At 35.8% G+C, this 19324-nt stretch overlaps 2 protein-coding genes across 4 annotated transcripts; both read right to left on the bottom strand.

The window, feature by feature from the left end:
* Positions 1–2927: 2927 nt before the first annotated feature.
* LOC129904167 (probable leucine-rich repeat receptor-like protein kinase At1g35710) lies at positions 2928–7446 on the bottom strand. Its single transcript, XM_055979710.1, has 2 exons — positions 3491–7446; positions 2928–3387 (listed from the first exon to the last, which is right to left on the bottom strand). The coding sequence occupies exons 1-2, from the start codon at positions 7182–7184 to the stop codon at positions 3041–3043; spliced, it is 4041 nt and encodes a 1346-aa protein (XP_055835685.1). The 5' UTR covers positions 7185–7446; the 3' UTR covers positions 2928–3040.
* A 1350-nt stretch (positions 7447–8796) lies between these two features.
* On the bottom strand, positions 8797–17901 carry LOC129902214 (serine/arginine-rich splicing factor SC35-like). Of its 3 annotated transcripts, XR_008770062.1 has the most exons (10): positions 17747–17901; positions 17569–17647; positions 16752–16831; positions 16615–16681; positions 16365–16436; positions 10190–10396; positions 9907–10090; positions 9701–9835; positions 9129–9446; positions 8797–9022 (listed from the first exon to the last, which is right to left on the bottom strand). XR_008770062.1 is itself a non-coding variant. In XM_055977314.1 (8 exons), exons 1-8 carry the CDS (start codon positions 17820–17822, stop codon positions 9830–9832), a joined length of 771 nt encoding a protein of 256 aa, XP_055833289.1. In that variant the 5' UTR covers positions 17823–17901; the 3' UTR covers positions 9566–9829. The 3 variants fall into 3 exon arrangements, 1 of the variants encoding a protein (XP_055833289.1); XR_008770061.1 differs by having other exon boundaries at positions 8797–9446; XM_055977314.1 differs by lacking the exons at positions 8797–9022; positions 9129–9446 and having other exon boundaries at positions 9566–9835.
* Positions 17902–19324: the final 1423 nt, after the last annotated feature.

Raw genomic sequence — 19324 nt, forward strand, 5'->3', positions numbered from 1 at the left:
TGCCGGTTACGTCTAGGGTACCCTCCCGAGGCGTGACGGTTTAGTTATTTCATCCCTGAATTTGTTTGCTAGGAATTTACTTGTACACATTTTGTTCTTATTTGATGGAGAACACTTATGTATAGGATGGTAGTTCTTGATCAAAAAGTTACCAGAATCTCTATCAGTTGCACCATAACACAACCATTTGCATTTTTCTTTGAATTTACATTTAGCCCTCACTCTATGAGTTTCATTAGGCCTTAACTTAATCTGATAATTATTTTCTACTGCATAATTTGCCAAAGCCTTTCTAAATTGTTTAGCATTTTCAAAAATCATTCTAAGTTCAAAAATAGAGACTTCACATTCAGCATCATACCTGATATTTTTACTCTTCCTTCTTCCTGGTTATTCAACACCCCTAACAGCTTCTACATCTACCACATCTGTGCTATTATCACTATCACAGTCTGAGCTATCAATATAATCTTCATCTCCTCCTAATCTGTCAACATATCTATCCTTTTATTTCTTCCAATATCTTCAAAGCCTCTATCAATACCAGCTTCACCTATTGGTATTTCTTCAGGTACTTTCTTTTTTCTCTTAGGATTAGAATTTCTTTTGTTCCTCTTTTCAGATCTAAAAGATCTCAATTCTTCATCAACATCTGAACCATCTTCATCAGAAATGGCATTTATATCTGAGTCACTACTATGCAGATCTGACTCATTCACATCTGAAATATCCTCAGTCTCATTCACATCTGTAACAACCTCATTCTCCACATTTCCAACATCAATAGAGCCTGGCCACGGCAAAAGACCAGCTGGAGTTGGTTCCTCTAACTCATCAATTTCATGGACCACATAAACATGACAGTCATCACCATCTATTAAGTCTTTCACATAGTCTAACAATTGAATATCAGAAGTAACTTGGACAAATTCATTGTTAATTTCATTTTGACAGTAAAAACCCTTCACATTTGTGTACCCAAGGTCTTCAGTGTATGAAAAAAACTCGATAAGGCTAAAATGATCTTTATCAGTGGCAACGACAAATACATCTACTTATCCTCTGTAAGTAGGGTTAGGGTCTGCAATAACATGACCCCCATGATGAAAACATGTCAATATATAGTCGTCCATATTTCAAAAAGGAAATACCCAAAAATCCCCTTACTTTATCAGTGCAATTTCCAAAAAAAAACTAGTTACAAAATGCTAACAGAGAGTAGACACAACCAAACCAGAACATACACCTTCTTCTTCAAGGATGAAACATGCAAACACAAATTAATGTCACTTCAAGAAGCAGTTGATAGAAATGTCAAAACACCCAACAAAAATGCAATCTCCAACACTTGATTTCAACTTTTAAACCTGAAAATTGGTAACATAAAAAAAACATAACAGTTAGTATTAACTAAGAATTGAATGAAAAACAAGAAATATTGAACTTCCATACACTTACCTAGGTTTTGATCAGTGAAGAAGGAAGAGGGATCCTTTTAAACTGAAGAGACAATGGACACAGTGTGTTGAAGTTCAAGTTTTGGTCATTGAACGAAAATCAAGGAAAATTGAACTTTCATATACTTGCGTGGATTTTGATCGGTGAAGAAGGAAAAGGGGGTTTCTTTGAACTGAAGAGACAATGAACTGTGTTGAAGATCAAGTTTTGGTTATTTAATTTTAAAGTTATATGACATGTAAAGTTGGTAGTATTGGCAGGATTTAATTGGTCAACTAATCTATGTGGAGGAAAGTGTAATACACGCTCTACACTCAAACGTCAGATTGATTAAAAAGTGTCAAAATGACACAATAGACCCTTACATTAGGTGTCTAAAATGAACATATCTTGGTTTAGATGTCTAAGTGAAATGTTGATGTCAAGTTTAAGGGGCAAGCGATAGGTTTGGCCAAGAAAATATTGTAATTTAAGGTTGGAGAAGAGTTTTGAAAAATGTTTTTCTTAGTTTTTGGAAAGAAGCCATTTTCTTCAAATTTGAGGAAAATAAGTTTATTTGAAAAATATTTTCCAAAATATTTAAATCAACCAAATATGAGAAAATTAAAAAATATTCTCATACCAAACACACTCTTAGTTTCAACTTTTGCTTATGAGATGGCCCGAGAAGAAGAAAAGTCTCAGTCTCTCACATACATCAGTCATTCTCATGAATGCTTTTATTTTGGGTGATTTTTAGTTTTTGCCCATCAAATTAGTGGTGTTTAATTTTTGCCCTTGAGCACTTTAACATATAATGACCAAAATATCTTGACATTCAAAAAAAAATATCACAAGACAAAATATATATTTCGTCTTACAATATAATACAAGTTATGTCTTACAAGGCATAACAAGTTATGCCGCTTAATTCTAATGAACTTATGCTGGTATAACTTCAGTTCATAACACACATAACTTAGTTCCTATAAAATGTATCTATATTCATAAGTTCAGTTTCAAAATATTATGTTTCAAAATAATTGTGTTATTAATAGTATTTAGTAAAATATTGCGTTGCAATTTTAGGATATGTATTAACTAGTTCATTATAAAAATGATAATTTTGCCCCAAACTTAATTATGCATGTTTGATAGTTTTAGAACTTATGGATTAAAGATATGTTTCATTTTATTTTTTAAAAGGTGAAATATGTTTTCCAAAAACAGTAAATTAAAAACAAGGAGCTGGAGTTGGTCTTTTAACAGATTTCAGAAAGAGTCATATTTCAGAAAAATTATGGCAGGACGAATTTATGGTTATTAACAACAGTGACTAGTATGGTATTTGCTTGGATCAATCATGGCCAAAAGGAAACTTTTAAGAGTCGCAAACCAAAAGACTAGTAAATCATTAAAACTAGAGTTCCTGCATATGTTCTATAGAACAATCGAAAGCAACAAAAAATGCAACAACTTGAATTCTTGATTTTTTCTGAAGGCCAAAGAAGCAGAAAAAATTTATTTCTCTAGTGAAATATCTCCAATATTTTACAACCACGATTTCTGTTTATTGAGATGTTAGTTTGATACATATCAGGGATTATGTAGCTCGCCTTACATGGGGGTTTCTCTGACGAGTATGTGGACGTGCATCCATTGATGATAACTTATGAGATATGAAGTGCATTGTTGGCCTTGATTTTGGAGTTTCAAGCAAACAAGAGCATGCTAGCTTGATGATAAAAACCAAAACCTCTTTTACTCTATCTTCAGGATATGGAAGACGTTCATCCAGCAAATCGCTAAGCTGCTCATGATCTATAATCGATGAATTTGCTAGCACAGTAATGTATTCCCCAAGATGCTTTCCTTTGATTATCTCCAATGATAATACTCCAAAGCTATACACATCACACATTTGCGTAACCTTCATAGTATATGCAAGCTCTGAACAATACAATTTCCAAAACAATATTAACAATTTAAATGTGTTAATGAGATAAACACAATGGAGCGTTTGGCTATAGTTCATGAAATAGTTAAAACTTACCAGGTGCAACATAGCCATATGTGCCTGCTAGCGTAGTGCAGTTGGATGAGTCTGGCTTGAGAAGCTTAGCTATGCCAAAATCTGAAACACGAGCTTCATACTCAGAATCAAGCAAAACATTACTGCTTGATATGTCTCGATGAACAATTGGTGGTGAACAATCCTGGTGCATGTAAGATAAAGCAAAAGCAACACCTTTGATGATATTCACCCTTTTAAGCCAATCCAATTTCTTGGACTCAACTTCATTGCTCAAAATACTAGACAAACTCCCCCTCTCCACATACTCATAAACCAAGAATGAGTGATGTGCATTCGAACAATAGCCGTAGAGGTTCACAATGTTCCGGTGCTTGATCCCAGTCAATGCCCTTACCTCATTCATGAAGCTTTTGGGATGTGCATTCTCAAATGAAGAATGAAGTCTCTTCACAGCTATATTCCCTAATGATGGAAGGTTTACCTTGTAAGCGCTTCCGTGTCCTCCCTGCCCGATGCAAAATTTTGCATCAAACTCTTCTGTGGCGTTTAAGATGTCCCTGTACAATGCCTTTCCATCTAACATGGATATTGAAAGCCAACCATCATCCCTTCTTTCAACATCTCCAATTTTCCTTCTTTTATCACACATAAACGGAACACCAATGAAAACACAGAGTAGAACTAGTGCTCCCATAACAGGAAGTACAGTGATGAGGATGAGTTTACGTCCCTTCGCCAATGAGTGCTTCTTCACCACAGAAGATGGTCTTTTGCAGGGCTGAAGTCCAGTTACATTGCCGCAAAGACCTTTATTACCTTCTAATGAAGCATTCATAAAAGCTTTATTATTTGGGATTGAACCCTCCAACTCATTGTATGACAATACGACATCCTGCAAACCAGTCAAACTTTCGAGTTCTTCCGGAATGCGCCCAGATAGGCCATTGTGGGAAAGATTTAAGTTTACCAACACCTTCAAATTGGCTAACTGAGGGGGCATATCTCCAACCAGAAGATTATGGCTCAAATCAAGTACATTAAGCTGAGTTATCCTCCCTATCTCCATTGGAATATTTTGGCCAAATTTGTTGTTGCTCAGGTTCAACTGAAACAAGTGCATGAAATCTCCTATAAACGTTGGGATCGACCCATTCAATCTGTTGTCTGACAGATCGAGGGACTCTAACTTTATCAGTGACCCAAGTTCCCGAGGTATATTGCCTGAAATATAGTTGTTTTGCACAAAAAGATTAACCAGAGAGGTTAATTTTCCAAATTCCTTTGGAATCTGCCCAATCAAATGATTCGATGAAAGATCTAGTCCTAGAAGCCCTTTGATGTTTCCAATTTCTGGCGGTATGCTGCCACCAATGTTATTTCTGGCTATCCGCAGATCAGTCAATTTTTTGCATTTCCCCCAGTTGCTGCTGAGTTCACCACGAAAATCATTGTCACTCAAATCAATGAACAGAAGCTCTGGATGGATGCCAAATGCATCAGATAAATTCCCACTAAAACTGTTGTTATTGAAGCGAACCCTTTTCAAACTCCAGCACTTGCTCAAGCTTCTTGGGATTGGCCCTGTAAGATTGTTACTATTGACTGTTAAGTTCTCAAGTTTCCCACCTTGGCAAAGCCGCTCTGGCAACTGGCCTGAAAAGTCATTGTAAGACATTGACAGGGAAACCAAGTTATCCAAATATGCAAGTTCGTTTGGAATGGGACCAGAAAGTTGGTTAGAATGAAGGTACAGAATTTTGAGGTCAATTAAATCGCCTAAAGTGGTTGGAATTGAACCACTAAGCTGATTATCGGATAGCTCCATCTCATTGAGGTTTTTCAAATTCCCCAACTCACTAGGAATGGGACCAGAAAGTTGGTTAAAATGAAGGTACAGAATTTTGAGGCCAGTTAAATCGCCTAAAGTGGTTGGAATTGAACCACTAAGCTGATTATGGGATAGCTCCATATCATTGAGGTTTTTCAAATTCCCCAACTCAGTAGGAATGGGACCAGAAAGTTGGTTAGAATGAAGGTACAGAATTTTGAGGCCAATTAAATCGCCTAAAGTGGTTGGAATTGAACCACTAAGCTGATTATCGGATAGCTCCATCTCATTGAGATTTTTCAAATTCCCCAACTCACTAGGAATGGGACCAGAAAGTTGGTTAGAATAAAGGTAGAGAGTTTCAAGCTCCATTAAATCGCCTAAAGTGGTTGGAATTGAACCACTAAGCTGATTATCGGATAGCGCCATATCATTGAGGTTTTTCAAATTTCCCAACTCACTAGGAATGGGACCAGAAAGTTGGTTAGAATGAAGGTACAGAATTTTGAGGCCAGTTAAATCGCCTAAAGTGGTTGGAATTGAACCACTAAGCTGATTATGGGATAGCTCCATATCATTGAGGTTTTTCAAATTCCCCAACTCAGTAGGAATGGGACCAGAAAGTTGGTTAGAATCAAGGTACAGAATTTTGAGGCCAATTAAATCGCCTAAAGTGGTTGGAATTGAACCACTAAGCTGATTATCGGATAGCTCCATCTCATTGAGATTTTTCAAATTCCCCAACTCACTAGGAATGGGACCAGAAAGTTGGTTAGAATAAAGGTACAGAATTTTGAGGCCAGTTAAATCGCCTAAAGTGGTTGGAATTGAACCACTAAGCTGATTATGGGATAGCTCCATATCATTGAGGTTTTTCAAATTCCCCAACTCAGTAGGAATGGGACCAGAAAGTTGGTTAGAATGAAGGTACAGAATTTTGAGGCCAGTTAAATCGCCTAAAGTGGTTGGAATTGAACCACTAAGCTGATTATGGGATAGCTCCATATCATTGAGGTTTTTCAAATTCCCCAACTCAGTAGGAATGGGACCAGAAAGTTGGTTAGAATCAAGGTACAGAATTTTGAGGCCAATTAAATCGCCTAAAGTGGTTGGAATTGAACCACTAAGCTGATTATCGGATAGCTCCATCTCATTGAGATTTTTCAAATTCCCCAACTCACTAGGAATGGGACCAGAAAGTTGGTTAGAATAAAGGTAGAGAGTTTCAAGCTCCATTAAATCGCCTAAAGTGGTTGGAATTGAACCACTAAGCTGATTATCGGATAGCGCCATATCATTGAGGTTTTTCAAATTTCCCAACTCATTAGGAATGGGACCAGAAAGTTGGTTAGAATAAAGGTAGAGAATTTTGAGGCCAGGCAAACCAGAAAGATTATTACTCTGTAAAAATAAATTCTCAAGTGACTTCATTTTCCCTATTTCTGCAGGAATTGAACCAGAAAGTTTACTATGGGATAGTGAGCCGATTTGAGGTGGGACTTTGCCTGAAAACTTATTAGACGACAAGTCAAGATAGACAAGATTAGTGAGGTTTCCTATTGCAGGGGGGATGATACCAGAAAACTGGTTCATGCTAAGATCAACATATTGAAGAAACGGGAGAGATGAAAATGGAAAATCATAGAGTGTACCAACAACACTAGAATTCGTAATATTCAGCCTGTTTATCCGACCATTAAAGCACATAACTCCATACCAATCCCTGCATGAATCAGTACTTAGTGTCCATGAAGCCAATAAGGAATTATTTTGGTTTAGGAAAGTTGCTTTCCATTTGAGGAGAGCAGTTGCTTCCTCAGTGGAAGCAAAAGTAACAGTGAAGAGAGTGAAAAACTGAAGGAAATAAAATATTCTGGGAATCATCTTGAAGGATAAAAGATTTCAGTTGTTTGTTTTTGTTATTGATTACTTGTGCAGTTATAGTTTTATATTGCAGTGAATCACTACAAGTCTTGCTGAGTTTCACTACAAGTCTTGCTGAGTTTAATTCTCAGCTTGTAAAACACGGGTAGAATTAGAACGACTTGGAAGTCAATGAGTCACTGTTCGTGTAAGTATATACCAACGAATTAAAATTCATTTCGTAATTGACGGGCTACAAGTCATTGCACAATTTACATTTCAAATGACGGGCTACAAGTCATTACACACGACTTGTGAGTAAATGGATGTAATTCTCAGCTTGTAAAATACAGGGTAGACTCGGAATGACTTGGAAGTCAATGAGTTACTGTTCATGTAAGTGTGGTACTTAGCCTTAAATTAAGATGAGGAAATATATCGGGAGATCTCCAAAAATATATTCAAAAGTCATTTTGTAATTGACGAGCTAATGGACATGCAATAGAAAGAAATTAAACAACTTGCCTTTCAAAAAAGCTTATTTTTAATTTGTCTTTTAATAATAAAACTTATGCTCAGTGGGCATAAGTTCTCAAGTCATGCAGTGGGATATTATGACGTAAAAAAAAAAAACTTATGCCTGCAAAAGTTGTTTGTCATGAAGAAAAAAATTGAAGTCCAACACAAACTTTTAAGAACATAAGTGTCAATGACCCTGTCAATAGTTGTATCATTTTTCGGGCCATGACTGCGGAATGTTGCAATTTTTGTTGGGATGGCCCAAGAAGAAGAAATGTCTCACAGTTTTTGTTCGGATGGCTGAAATTTGTAGCGCTTGGAAGTGAGAAAGAAAAACAGCAGCACAAAATGTGGCAAGTCTCGAGTATTACAAACTTCCAGCTATTATAGATATAAACTTACCAATGCTTACACCAAACCATAACATAGTAATTTACCCCATACTTGCATCAATCAACAGAGTTCTAATACACAACCACATTGGAACCCTAATAGACAAAGGGTATCATGCCCGCCTATAGTAATGAAAATACCGTAGCCGCTATCCCATAACCTCAACTAAAAGGTTGTGGCACTAAAACCACTAGGGCCTCAAGAGATCAGGAGTTCCAATTCCCCCTCTAAATGCCATTGGAAAGTTCTACTGTGACTTCTATAAACTAATTGCAAATATGAAGATAATACGGAAGGTGGGAATACATGCATCCAACCACTTGAAGATGGAGTCGAAGAAGGTTAAGTTTGATAAATTAATCACTCACAGGAATCGATCAGATCTCCAAATCGATAATGTGCACACATTTCACTGAAAAAATAACCACTGAAACACAGGATGGTGCATATCAGAGGAGACTGAGCACAATATAAACACACAACTTAGCTCCTGCATGCATCCAATTGAACAATTCAAGCAAACTATCAACACCAAAAAGCAGGATCAGTTTGATAGGCTATCAGCTAACAGCAAGAAAAGATATACTGAGATCAGCGAGAACTTCACGAGTATAAGTCATGTGCTGTAACATAGTGCATCTATCATTAGCTTAATTATAGGTGGTGATATGTACTTGAACACTTTCGAGACCATAAAGCAAATAAAGTCGCTGGAACAAAGTATTTACAGATAGGGAAATTCAATAATTATTTATCCTTTTTAAGATCAATAAAAAATTAAGTCAGCAAGATGTTTATGATGAAACAACTACTACCCATGAACTCATTGATTTGGTCTTATATTGAAATCTCTACTCGGTATAACAAATCTCGACCTGGAATCAACTTCAACTGCTACACTTAGACATGTGGATTCCTTTCATCTTTAAGATGATCACAGCTAACACCTCCTCAGAGCAGATTATGAAGTTAAGACAGAAAAACGAAATGACTGTCAGGCCAAAGGCATAAACCTAGTGTTAATTCAGTAATTCAGAAGTTTCTTATCCTTACCGATCATGACCATCCTGAACATTTGTATAGAAAATGTAATTTGTCACCAGCAACAAAAATACAACAGCAAAGCTAAAACAGCACCAACAGCTGCTGCATCTGCTTGCATTCAACCAACAAACAGTAGTATGTCACCAGCAACAAATTATAAGCAGCCAAGTTAAAACAGCATCTACAGCTGCTGCATCTCCTTGCCATTCAGCGAAGAAATACTAGTTTGTGAACGGCAACAATATTACAACCAACAGCAAATATAACAGCATCAACAGCTGCTGCATCGTCTTGTGATTCAGCCACATTGACTTTTCATGGACCCAACTATAGAAGGCCAATAATTCCCATCATAAGTAAATTACAACAAGGAAAACCATCACAATATTCCATGCAAGTATACTTTGAATCAGAAAAACAATAAGAAACCAAATAAAGCCAGAAAGAAAATCCACAATAGCGTAATTATAAACCAACAGTAGAAATCTTAATATCACAACACCATTCCATAATACCAGAATGCAGAGGTAACATCAAAAGAAGTTCTGGTATGGATCAAGTACAACAAAAAGAAGCTAAACCTTATAAATAAGTCTGGCCAACCAGTTCTAGCACGCAGAATACAGATGAAAGGATCATTCACTTGGGAATGTCCTGATATGCAGCATCGACCAGAGCCAGATTACAACTGTGGCCTCCTCCCTTGCTCCTTAATCCTGCAAAATAAAATAATGCTTTTTCATCAAGTTAAACTACAATAAAACAACATATGACAGCCACAACTTACATCAGCATCAGAACGTGGCAAGGGGCTGCGAGAGCCAGCACGTCTACCCCGCGGAGAGATACTCTTTGGAGTTGGAGACCGGTCATTGTGATTACGTCCATCTGGACTAGCATCCCTAGAAGGGGTTGTTCTACGTGGAGAAGGGCTCCTTCGAGGACTGACGCTACGGCGAGCAGGGGAGGCACTTATATATAAAATGAAATGTTACACAAAGCTTATAAAAAAAATTCTCCATGGGGGAAGAGAGAGACGAGAAGTAAAATATTAATAAGAAAAGTTCTACCTTCCATGAGACCGACTTCTGCTGCGTCTGTCCTCGTCATATTTACCTCTACCACGACCTTTGTGGTAATCAGGGCTGCGGCTTCTGCTCCGATGACGGTAATCTTTGTCTCTTCCACGGTATTGATCACGGTCATACCTTCCCCTACTTCTACTTCTACTTCGGCTTCTCCTTCTAGAATCCCTGTCCCTATAATGATCTCGATGCCTAAGATAAAGAAACAAAAAAGGGTGAAGATAAGATTGTATATACAACTCTTTAACCTCTCTAAAGCTAAAAGCAAAATGTCAGTCATTCAACTCAAGTACCACACAAAAGGGGAAGCCAGATTATGTGGCTTCCACCTTGTTTTGGAGAGGAAATGGTTATAGCAGAAGAATATCAACGAAGGGAGAAGGGTAAAGAGAAAATTCATTTTAACACCAGTATCCATTCTAACACCAAAATATGCTTATCCACAAAAGCTCAAATATTTATGCCTTGATGAGATCACCATATTCCACACGCAGAAAATGCTTTGATGTTATAGCTTGTTCTGTACACAATTGCAAGCCAGAAAACTGATATTAGTATCCAGTCAGGCAGTGGGTGATGATGTTGGACATATAAAGGCACCTCCATCTAATCAAAATGAAACATGTTTGTGAACCTACTCGGTTATTTTGAAATGTCAGCAATCAAGATTGCTTTAATTAATTAAAAACAAATGGTTTCTTCCATTTAATCACTAATGGCAGGAAGCAAGTAAAATCACATCATTATTGATTATCATAAACATTAATGGCTCAAGTAAGGTAACAATGTTACTGATTTCCTGCTTCCCCTCTCTCAGCTTACCATATTGAGATGTTTGCTACATATTCCAGAGGAATTGAAAGCATGAAGACCAAATAACGTCATTATCAACTCAATCAATCAATTCAATACGAGGAAAAAAACTTGGCCAAAAAAAGAAAGCTTAACAAATCTGCCGATACATTAAGGGCAAGTTCCATTACAAACGCGACAAATTCAAGGTGCGGTGCCATGGTGTATGCTTTTCGCGGATGACATAGTCCTGATCGATGAGACTCGCCGCGGAGTTAACGCTAAGCTGGAGGATTGGAGACATACCTTGGAGTCTAAAGGGTTTAAGTTGAGTAGGACAAAGACAGAGTACTTAGAGTGCAAGTTCAGTGAGACACCTCAGGAGGTTGACGTTGAAGTTAGGCTTGGTGCTCAGGCCATCCAAAAGAGAAGTAGTTGCAAGTATCTTGGGTCTATCATGCAAGGCAGCGGGGAGATTGACGATGATGTCACACATCGTATTGGGGTAGGGTGGATGAAATGGAGGCTCGCTTCCGGAGTGCTATGTGACAAGAATGTGCCACCAAAACTTAAGGGCAAGTTCTACAAAGTGGTGGTTAGACCGGCTATGCTGTATGGGGCGGAGTGTTGGCCAGTTAAGACTTCTCACATTCAAAAGATGAAAGTTGCTGAGATGAGAATGCTGAGATGGATGTGTGGGCACACCAGGAGCGACAGGATTAGAAATGAGGCTATTCGGGACAAGGTAGGAGTGGCCTCGGTGGAAGACAAGATGCGGGAAATACGACTGAGATGGTATGGACATGTGAAGAGGAGAGACACAGATGCGCCAGTGCGGAGGTGTGAGAGGCTGGCCATGGATGGTTACAGAAGAGGTAGGGGTAGGCCGAAGAAGTATTGGGGAGAGGTGATTAGACAGGACATGGCGCAGTTACAGCTTACGGAGGACATGACCTTAGATAGGAGGGTGTGGAGGACCCACATTAGGGTAGAAGTCTAGTTCATAGTCTCGTTATTCTTCTCTATTCATAGGTGTAGTAGTGCATTACGATCTCTTGCGCTTTGAGTTCTGATTTCTGTTATTTCTGTTATTATTTATTACTTTCTATGCTCTGATTACTCAATTTTACCTGTGACGCTTTCATTATTTATTTAATCGTTATTTGTTATTAGTCTTTATTTATTTGTATTTATTTGTTATCTATTTGTTATTTGTTTGTTGTTTTTCTCATAAAGCTTTTAATTTTCTATTCTTATCTAACATTTTTTTTATGCATTTATGCTTTTACTGAGCCGAGGGTCTCCAGGAAACAGCCGTCCTACCTTGGTAGGAGTAAGGTCTGCGTACATTCTACCCTCCCCAGACCCCATGTTGTGGGATTTCACTGGGTTGTTGTTGTTGTTGTTGTTGTTGTGATTGGCCATAAAAACAAAATATTATTCACTTTATCTGAAATTTTTAAATTTGGAATTGTGTTTGGCCATACCTTTTACAAAGAATATTCGAATTTGAATGTACTTTTTCTAAATATGATTTATACCCCCAATTTCTAAAAACCTAGCAAAATCACTCAACTTGACTAATTAACCTAAAACAGACGATCAAATCTGGTCTAAAAGAGAAATATCTCACAATAGATAGTCAGATCCTATACACAAGCTACTACATACTATTACAAATATTTTCCTTTATTAAGAATTTCTAATTGTGTTTGGTCATAGTTTTTGTAAATAATATTTGGATGTTCGAATGTACTTTTCGTAAAAAATCATGAAACGTGATTTATACCCTCTATTTCCTAAAACCAACAAAACCATCCAACTTGACTAATTTAACCAAATTTGTCGCCCTTATTATTTTCTTCCTCTACCCAAACCATCTTATCATTATTATTTTATGCAATATATAAAAGCCACATTCCTTAACTCTAAAGATTGTTATTGTTTCCCCAAACTAATCAACTCCCAAAGAGTGCAAGTTTTGTCCATGAAGTTAAGAATATTGGGTAATTGGGTAGTAGCAGAGAGCATGCAACAGCTTGTCGAAGGGAAAAAATAAATGCTGTCGAAGGGGCTGATATAAATGAGTCATTTCTTATAAAAATAAAAATAAACTAAGTTATAATTCGAAAAAGAAAAATATAGTGAAAGTGAAAACGGGATTTTGGATATTTTTCAAATACAATTTCAAGTTATATTTGGAATTTTCATGGCCAAACTCTAATTCTCAAATAAAGTGAAAATTTTCCAGGAAAAAAATGAATAATTCTCATGCCCAAACCGGTCCATAGAATTCAGAAGAGAGTATCTGAAAATTCAAAAAAATATAAAAATTCAACTAGTAAGGCTTGTAAACTGAAAAACTCTGGAAACATAAGCTAAGCATCACCATTTCCCTTCCATTCCTTACTCCAGATCATCCACATTTCATTGAGGATGGAAACGACAGGGAATTTCAACAAAACCAGATCATCAGCATTTCTTACATGTTTTCTTTTATGAAAAGCACTTTGACATGTTTTGATTGCAAAGGGTCATGAGATCCAAAATAGCATCTCTAAAGCAGGTAGTACAATTTTCTACCAGTAAATATTGCAGCATGATTTTAAGGATCGATCTAAGACCAATGTTATTAAAGTGCAAAAAAGCTCTAAGGTTCGTTGGGGTTTTAAGCACAACGCGCAAATAAAGCGTGGATTTTAATGAAAAGGGCACAAATAATTATAAGCATGAACGACAAATATATAAACAAAGAAATTGGAAAAAAAAATATGATAAAGTGAAATTTCAATTGTTTAGTGCCGCTTCTTCATAAGCAGCTCATTGGCAAGGAAAAGTATGTCGTCAAACCTTGATGAAGACTCTGAAGCGCACACCTTGATGAAGACTCTGAAGCGCACATTAAGCGAGATAAAGCACTCAACACGTTTTGTGCCTTGCTTCAATACTTAAGCGCCCTTTAAGTGTGCCTTTGACAACACTGTCTAAGCCTCCATACTCTAGTTACAGAAGAAAAATTCTGATAACTATTTTAGAGACTATTTGGATTGGCTTATTTTAGGTGCTTTTAAGCTAAAAATGCTTTTAAGTACTTTTGAAGTGTTTGGATAAAATTAAAAAGAGTTTTTAAGCACTTTTTTTAAGGTCAAAATAACAAAAATAAGTCAAAAGTCATAAGTTAGAAATCTTAACTTATGATATAAGCCAAAAGCAATAAGCCAATCCAAACAGGCCCTTGATATCAAAATTAGATAGAAATCAAAATTTCTAATCCTGAGCATAGGAAACGTTTGCCAACAGTATAATGTTATGAGAAATTGGGGGGAAACCCTAAATCTCCAAATGACTTAAACTATGTTTGATTCCATAAAGAGGGAAGGCTCACGAATGAGGAACTTGTATGTTCACTTCCATAAATGAGCCTTGTATGTTCACTTCCATAAGGTTGGAGTATTTTGACATTCTACTCCTAGTTGATTAGTACTTTCAGAAATTAAGTAAACCATAGATAAACCTTTCTTTACTTCAGTCCAATTTTGAAAAGTTTTGCGAAAAGGAAAAAAAAAAGGCAGGCTATCCAACCATCTAGTTTAACTTCCAATAGTCTTATACTTAACAGATACAAAAAAAGGCTCTACTCTTTTTTTCCCTACCCCACAACCTCTCCGTCCACCCCAACTAAAGACGGTGTTAACTTGTTTTTTAAGAACCTTTTAAGATTGTTTCTATTCACCATTGTTATTAATCGTGAAGCAAAGTAAAGGGTTATCACTTCAAGGAAGTCACGTGCTTCAAGAAAGTGTGCACTTCAAATAATGATGTGCAAAGTGATCAAAAGAAAAGTAATGTTTTTGAATCTTTTTTACAAGATAAGTACGGTTTTTTGAAAAACTTGGAGCTGGATTAATATTGGTGTATATTGGATGTTTCAATTAATTATGGCCACACAATATTTAATGATTTTTCAGAGGAATTTATAGCATCCATCTGCTAATGTGTAATGTGCTGCCCGGTGACAAATCACCATTTTACTATTTGATCATTAGTATAAATAATACAAAATTCATGTATGAAATATTATGCTTTTTTATAGATTATGTGCTTCCAAGAAAAATAAAATCTTGTATATGGACTCACTCTACAAATAATTGTGTAAATTCCGAGAATCTCATTCAAGACTATTTGTACAAAGGTTTGTTCCGGATAGCAGACCGACCGACCAATGGAAAATCGAAACATTACCGTTTGCAGGAGTCCTTTTCATTGTATGGGGTCAATTTCATTCTAACCGTTTGCGGGAGTCCTTTTCATTGTATGGGGTCAATTTCATTCTAACTTGGTGTTTCAAAGTAAACTAAGGTTATCAAAAGTTTACTTTTACAAAATTAAATTTGTTGCCATGTGTTGCATATTCACTTTATTTTAGAATTTAGTTAGTTTAAATGGTAATCAACTTAAAGTTCACGATTTGCAGGTTAGGATTTACCATTGTTTTCTCTTGAAGACAACTTTGGTCGGTTCCATGGCTGGTGCAATAGTTCATTATTTCAGTGCAACAACTAAAAGGGTTGCTAGGTATAGCCCACTTCACAAGCCAGATGCAAATAGTTCCTATATTGTCTTCTTTTTTCCAGCGCAAAAGATGAAAAAGCTACCGCGCCTCTGTAAACTTTTATAAAATAAGAATGTGAAATTTTTATCATTACTTTGGGTATAGAAGCAAAAGATGTTTTAATCCAACTCAGGTGAGAATAGAAACAAGAAAAAAACAAGCATTTTCTGGATCAAGTACTCCCATCTAGTTGATTAAGAAGGCACCTAGATAGGACATCATCTCCTAATCGTAGTAGATTTCCTTTTCCAAGCTCCAAAGTTCATTGTATGATAATTATTTTTTTACTTCTACAACTTGAATGAATTGAATTTGAGAATTGGTGACATAGACAGTTGTGAAGTTGTGTGTGTGTAAATATTACAACATCAAATTTATTACTAGATCATCATATCTTAAACTCCTATCTTCTTTAATGACCGCAAAGCACGGGCAAATTGATTAGTAAAAAAACAGATTGTGTGCTTTAAAAGAAGCGGTGCACTTCACTTCTCATGTTCCGATTCAAGTCCCATGGACCTTGTTTCTTTTCGCTTTTCGCTTTTCACTTATAAAAACATTGCCCTTGACGTAGAAAGAATGTGTGATCATAAATTCACATGAATTTCCCTATAGGAAATACCCCTAATGTTTGATGATGACAAATCAACAAAGACAATGACCAAGATAACATTGACACAAACAATTATATTATAATGGAAACCCCAATGTCCATGTTAGCGCTTTAAGTGACATAAATAAATTTTAAGCTCTTACCTTGGTCTAGGACTGCGGCTTCTTGACCTTCCCTTTGTCCTCTGTACAGGCTCCAAAATTCTACCTTTGTCACTGATCAAAAAAACAATCCTAGTCTCCATCAGGCATGGTTTTTTCCCACAAAACAAAAGGCTATTACAACTCAGTTTATAGAATAAAGATGCACCTAAAATAACAAGAATGAAAATCACAACTTTAAAACAAGGAAATCTCCGCAACTTAATGAATACTTGCATCAAATAAAACTTACATTCTCTCAGCATTTGGGCCATACTTTGCAAATCGAACCATTATTTCTCGACCATCTACAACTCTTCCTGTGATCAAATATTAGTGTGAACAACAGCAACATAAGGTTACCACCCAAATATTAGTGTGATCACTTACCATCAAGCTTTTCCACTGCCTTTTGAGCCTCATCCTGATACTTGTACCGCACAAATGCAAAACCCCTAGAGTCTCCCGTCCTAAAGCACAAAATAAACATTGTACGTGTCAAAGACTAGGGATATGGCTACATCTTTGTCTATCTCCGTATCAAGATAACACCAAGACATCATACATATGTCTCAGTTCATAAGTAATGTAAAACAATCAGAAGTAACATTTGAAAAGGAGAAATCAGTTCCTTCCCATTCCATTTCATATTTATATAATGGTAATGAATAACTGCATCCTTCCACCTAACAGTGCAGGTACCAGCTTAAGTTGCTCACTGAGGGCTATGCAAATGGGAAGAAATAATACAGAGTTTAAAATATTAATTTGAATTACGTATTATATTAATGGTCATAAAATATTATATCAGGATAATGTTTGAAAAGTGTGTTTGATAGATAATATAGCAAATGAATTTAAATTTTCAAAAGTTGCAAAGTATACGAATTCGAACTCATCAAAGTTGTAAGTAAAGTACATGATGATATTATTAGTTTAATGATGTCAAACGTTTTAGATTGTCCTGAAATAAAATGTGTCATATTAATTGAGACATCATCTAATGAAGCTGGTGGAGAAAAAAATAAAAAAGACAACAAACACATAGCAAATATACTTACCAGCTTCCTCAATCACCCAAAGAAAATACATATAACAAGCAAAAGATTATAGAGAAAAGGTAAAATATATAAATGCTAACACTTCAGCTTCGTAACATTGCCAAATACTAACGCTTCTGCAAAAAAGAGGTATGAGAGAAAAGAACCTTCGGTCTCTAGGAATAAAGACATCGACTACTTTTCCATACTTATCGAATAGAGGAAACAAGTCATCAGCAGTGGTACCTGTACAAGGAAACAGTAATGGACTGTCAGATTCAATAACTTTGTTATAAAAGAAGAAAAAAAGAGAGCTAATTATAGGGAAAGAGAAGGGATAATTACGGAAAGTAACGTTGAGAACGAGCAGAGAGTAGGTGTCTTTGATGTCCGGAGGACCTGATCTACCGAAGTGAGACATCGCCGATCGCCGTTCGCCGGAATGATGACTGATAAGGTTGATGAATGGTTAGGGTTTGAGCTATATGGATGCTTATAGGAGGAAGCCAATGTTACAATGTTTGGTATTTTATACCAAAAATTACCCTCGATATATTTGCCAAGGTTCAGTTTGTGCCTCCTATTTGGTAAAAATAGTAAGAATAGTCCCTTATGTTTTTGTATTGTTCTAAATTAGTCTTCTAAATATAAAGATGGGTAGTTTTAGTCCTTTAACTAAGTGTACCAAAACACTCTTTAGTCTGCTACATTTACATGTTACTAACACATAATGGTAGATAATTTTTACCGAATTGATTCTTAACTCTTGAAATCACCATTTAATGAATTAGGGTTATTAGAAAGAGAAAGAGATGAATAGTGGAATTGTGTTACTTGATTATTGGTTTTGTAATTCTAATGGCATCAATAGCTTAATTTTTAATTTATTTTTTAATTTTTCATTCGATGTCCGGAATCTGTGGAGCCCTGATTAAATTTGAATCGTGCACTGTAGGACTCATTCGGAAATGACACTCTCAAAAAGATTTTTTCCATACCTAAGACTCGAATCTGAGACCTCTGATTAAGGGTGAAGCAATCTCACCACTACACCACAACTCATGTTAGTAATAGCTAAATTATAATGAAGCATTGAGTTGTATGACATTATGTTATGGCTCAAAAGTCAATAATAGATGTTTTGGATTTTTTTAGCCAAGTCTAAGCCTTAATTAACAATGTCTGAGCTGATCGAATCTTAAGAAATATCGATTAATGTGAATGAATTTAATATAGAGATATCATTTTTTTAGTTCATATATAAATTATTGAAAGTGTGAGTTTTATATCTAAACTATCATTTATTAGTTTGAGAAACATATATCAGTGGTGTGTGTAATACACTCTCTCTATTTTTTAAAAAAATCTTGCCACATACACTCTCTCCTCTCTCTATTTTTTGAAAAAATCTTGTCACATGGCATTCCACATGGATAAAATATTTCACATTGATAAAAATTAAATGAACTATTAATATTACTTAACAATTAAGACTAAAGTATTTCTATTCCTAAAAAAGAAATATTTTTTTTAGAAACGAATTTACTTTTTTTAAAAAGAAATTCTTTTTTAAAAAATTAAAATATTTTGCTCACGCACTCCACCACCTTCCCCACCCCTCCACCCCCACCCCACCCCGTCCTTTTATTTTTTTTAATTTTTTTAATTTATTTTATAAAATATTTTTAAAAAAAAATCATACTTCACCCCCTTCCTCACTTCTTCCTAGAAAATGTTATTATTTTTACTTTTTTAAAAAAAATAATTATACCCACACTATCTAATCCTCCGCTCTTAATTTATATTTATTTATTTATATTTTTTTCTTATTTTGTGTTAAATATGTACATATATTTTTAAAAAAATATTTCTTCCTACTTGTGTACCGAACAACAACAACAACATACCGGTGAAATCCCACAA

The sequence above is a fragment of the Solanum dulcamara genome, chromosome 9 (assembly GCF_947179165.1).
Source record: "Solanum dulcamara chromosome 9, daSolDulc1.2, whole genome shotgun sequence".
Taxonomy (NCBI): Eukaryota; Viridiplantae; Streptophyta; class Magnoliopsida; order Solanales; family Solanaceae; genus Solanum; species Solanum dulcamara.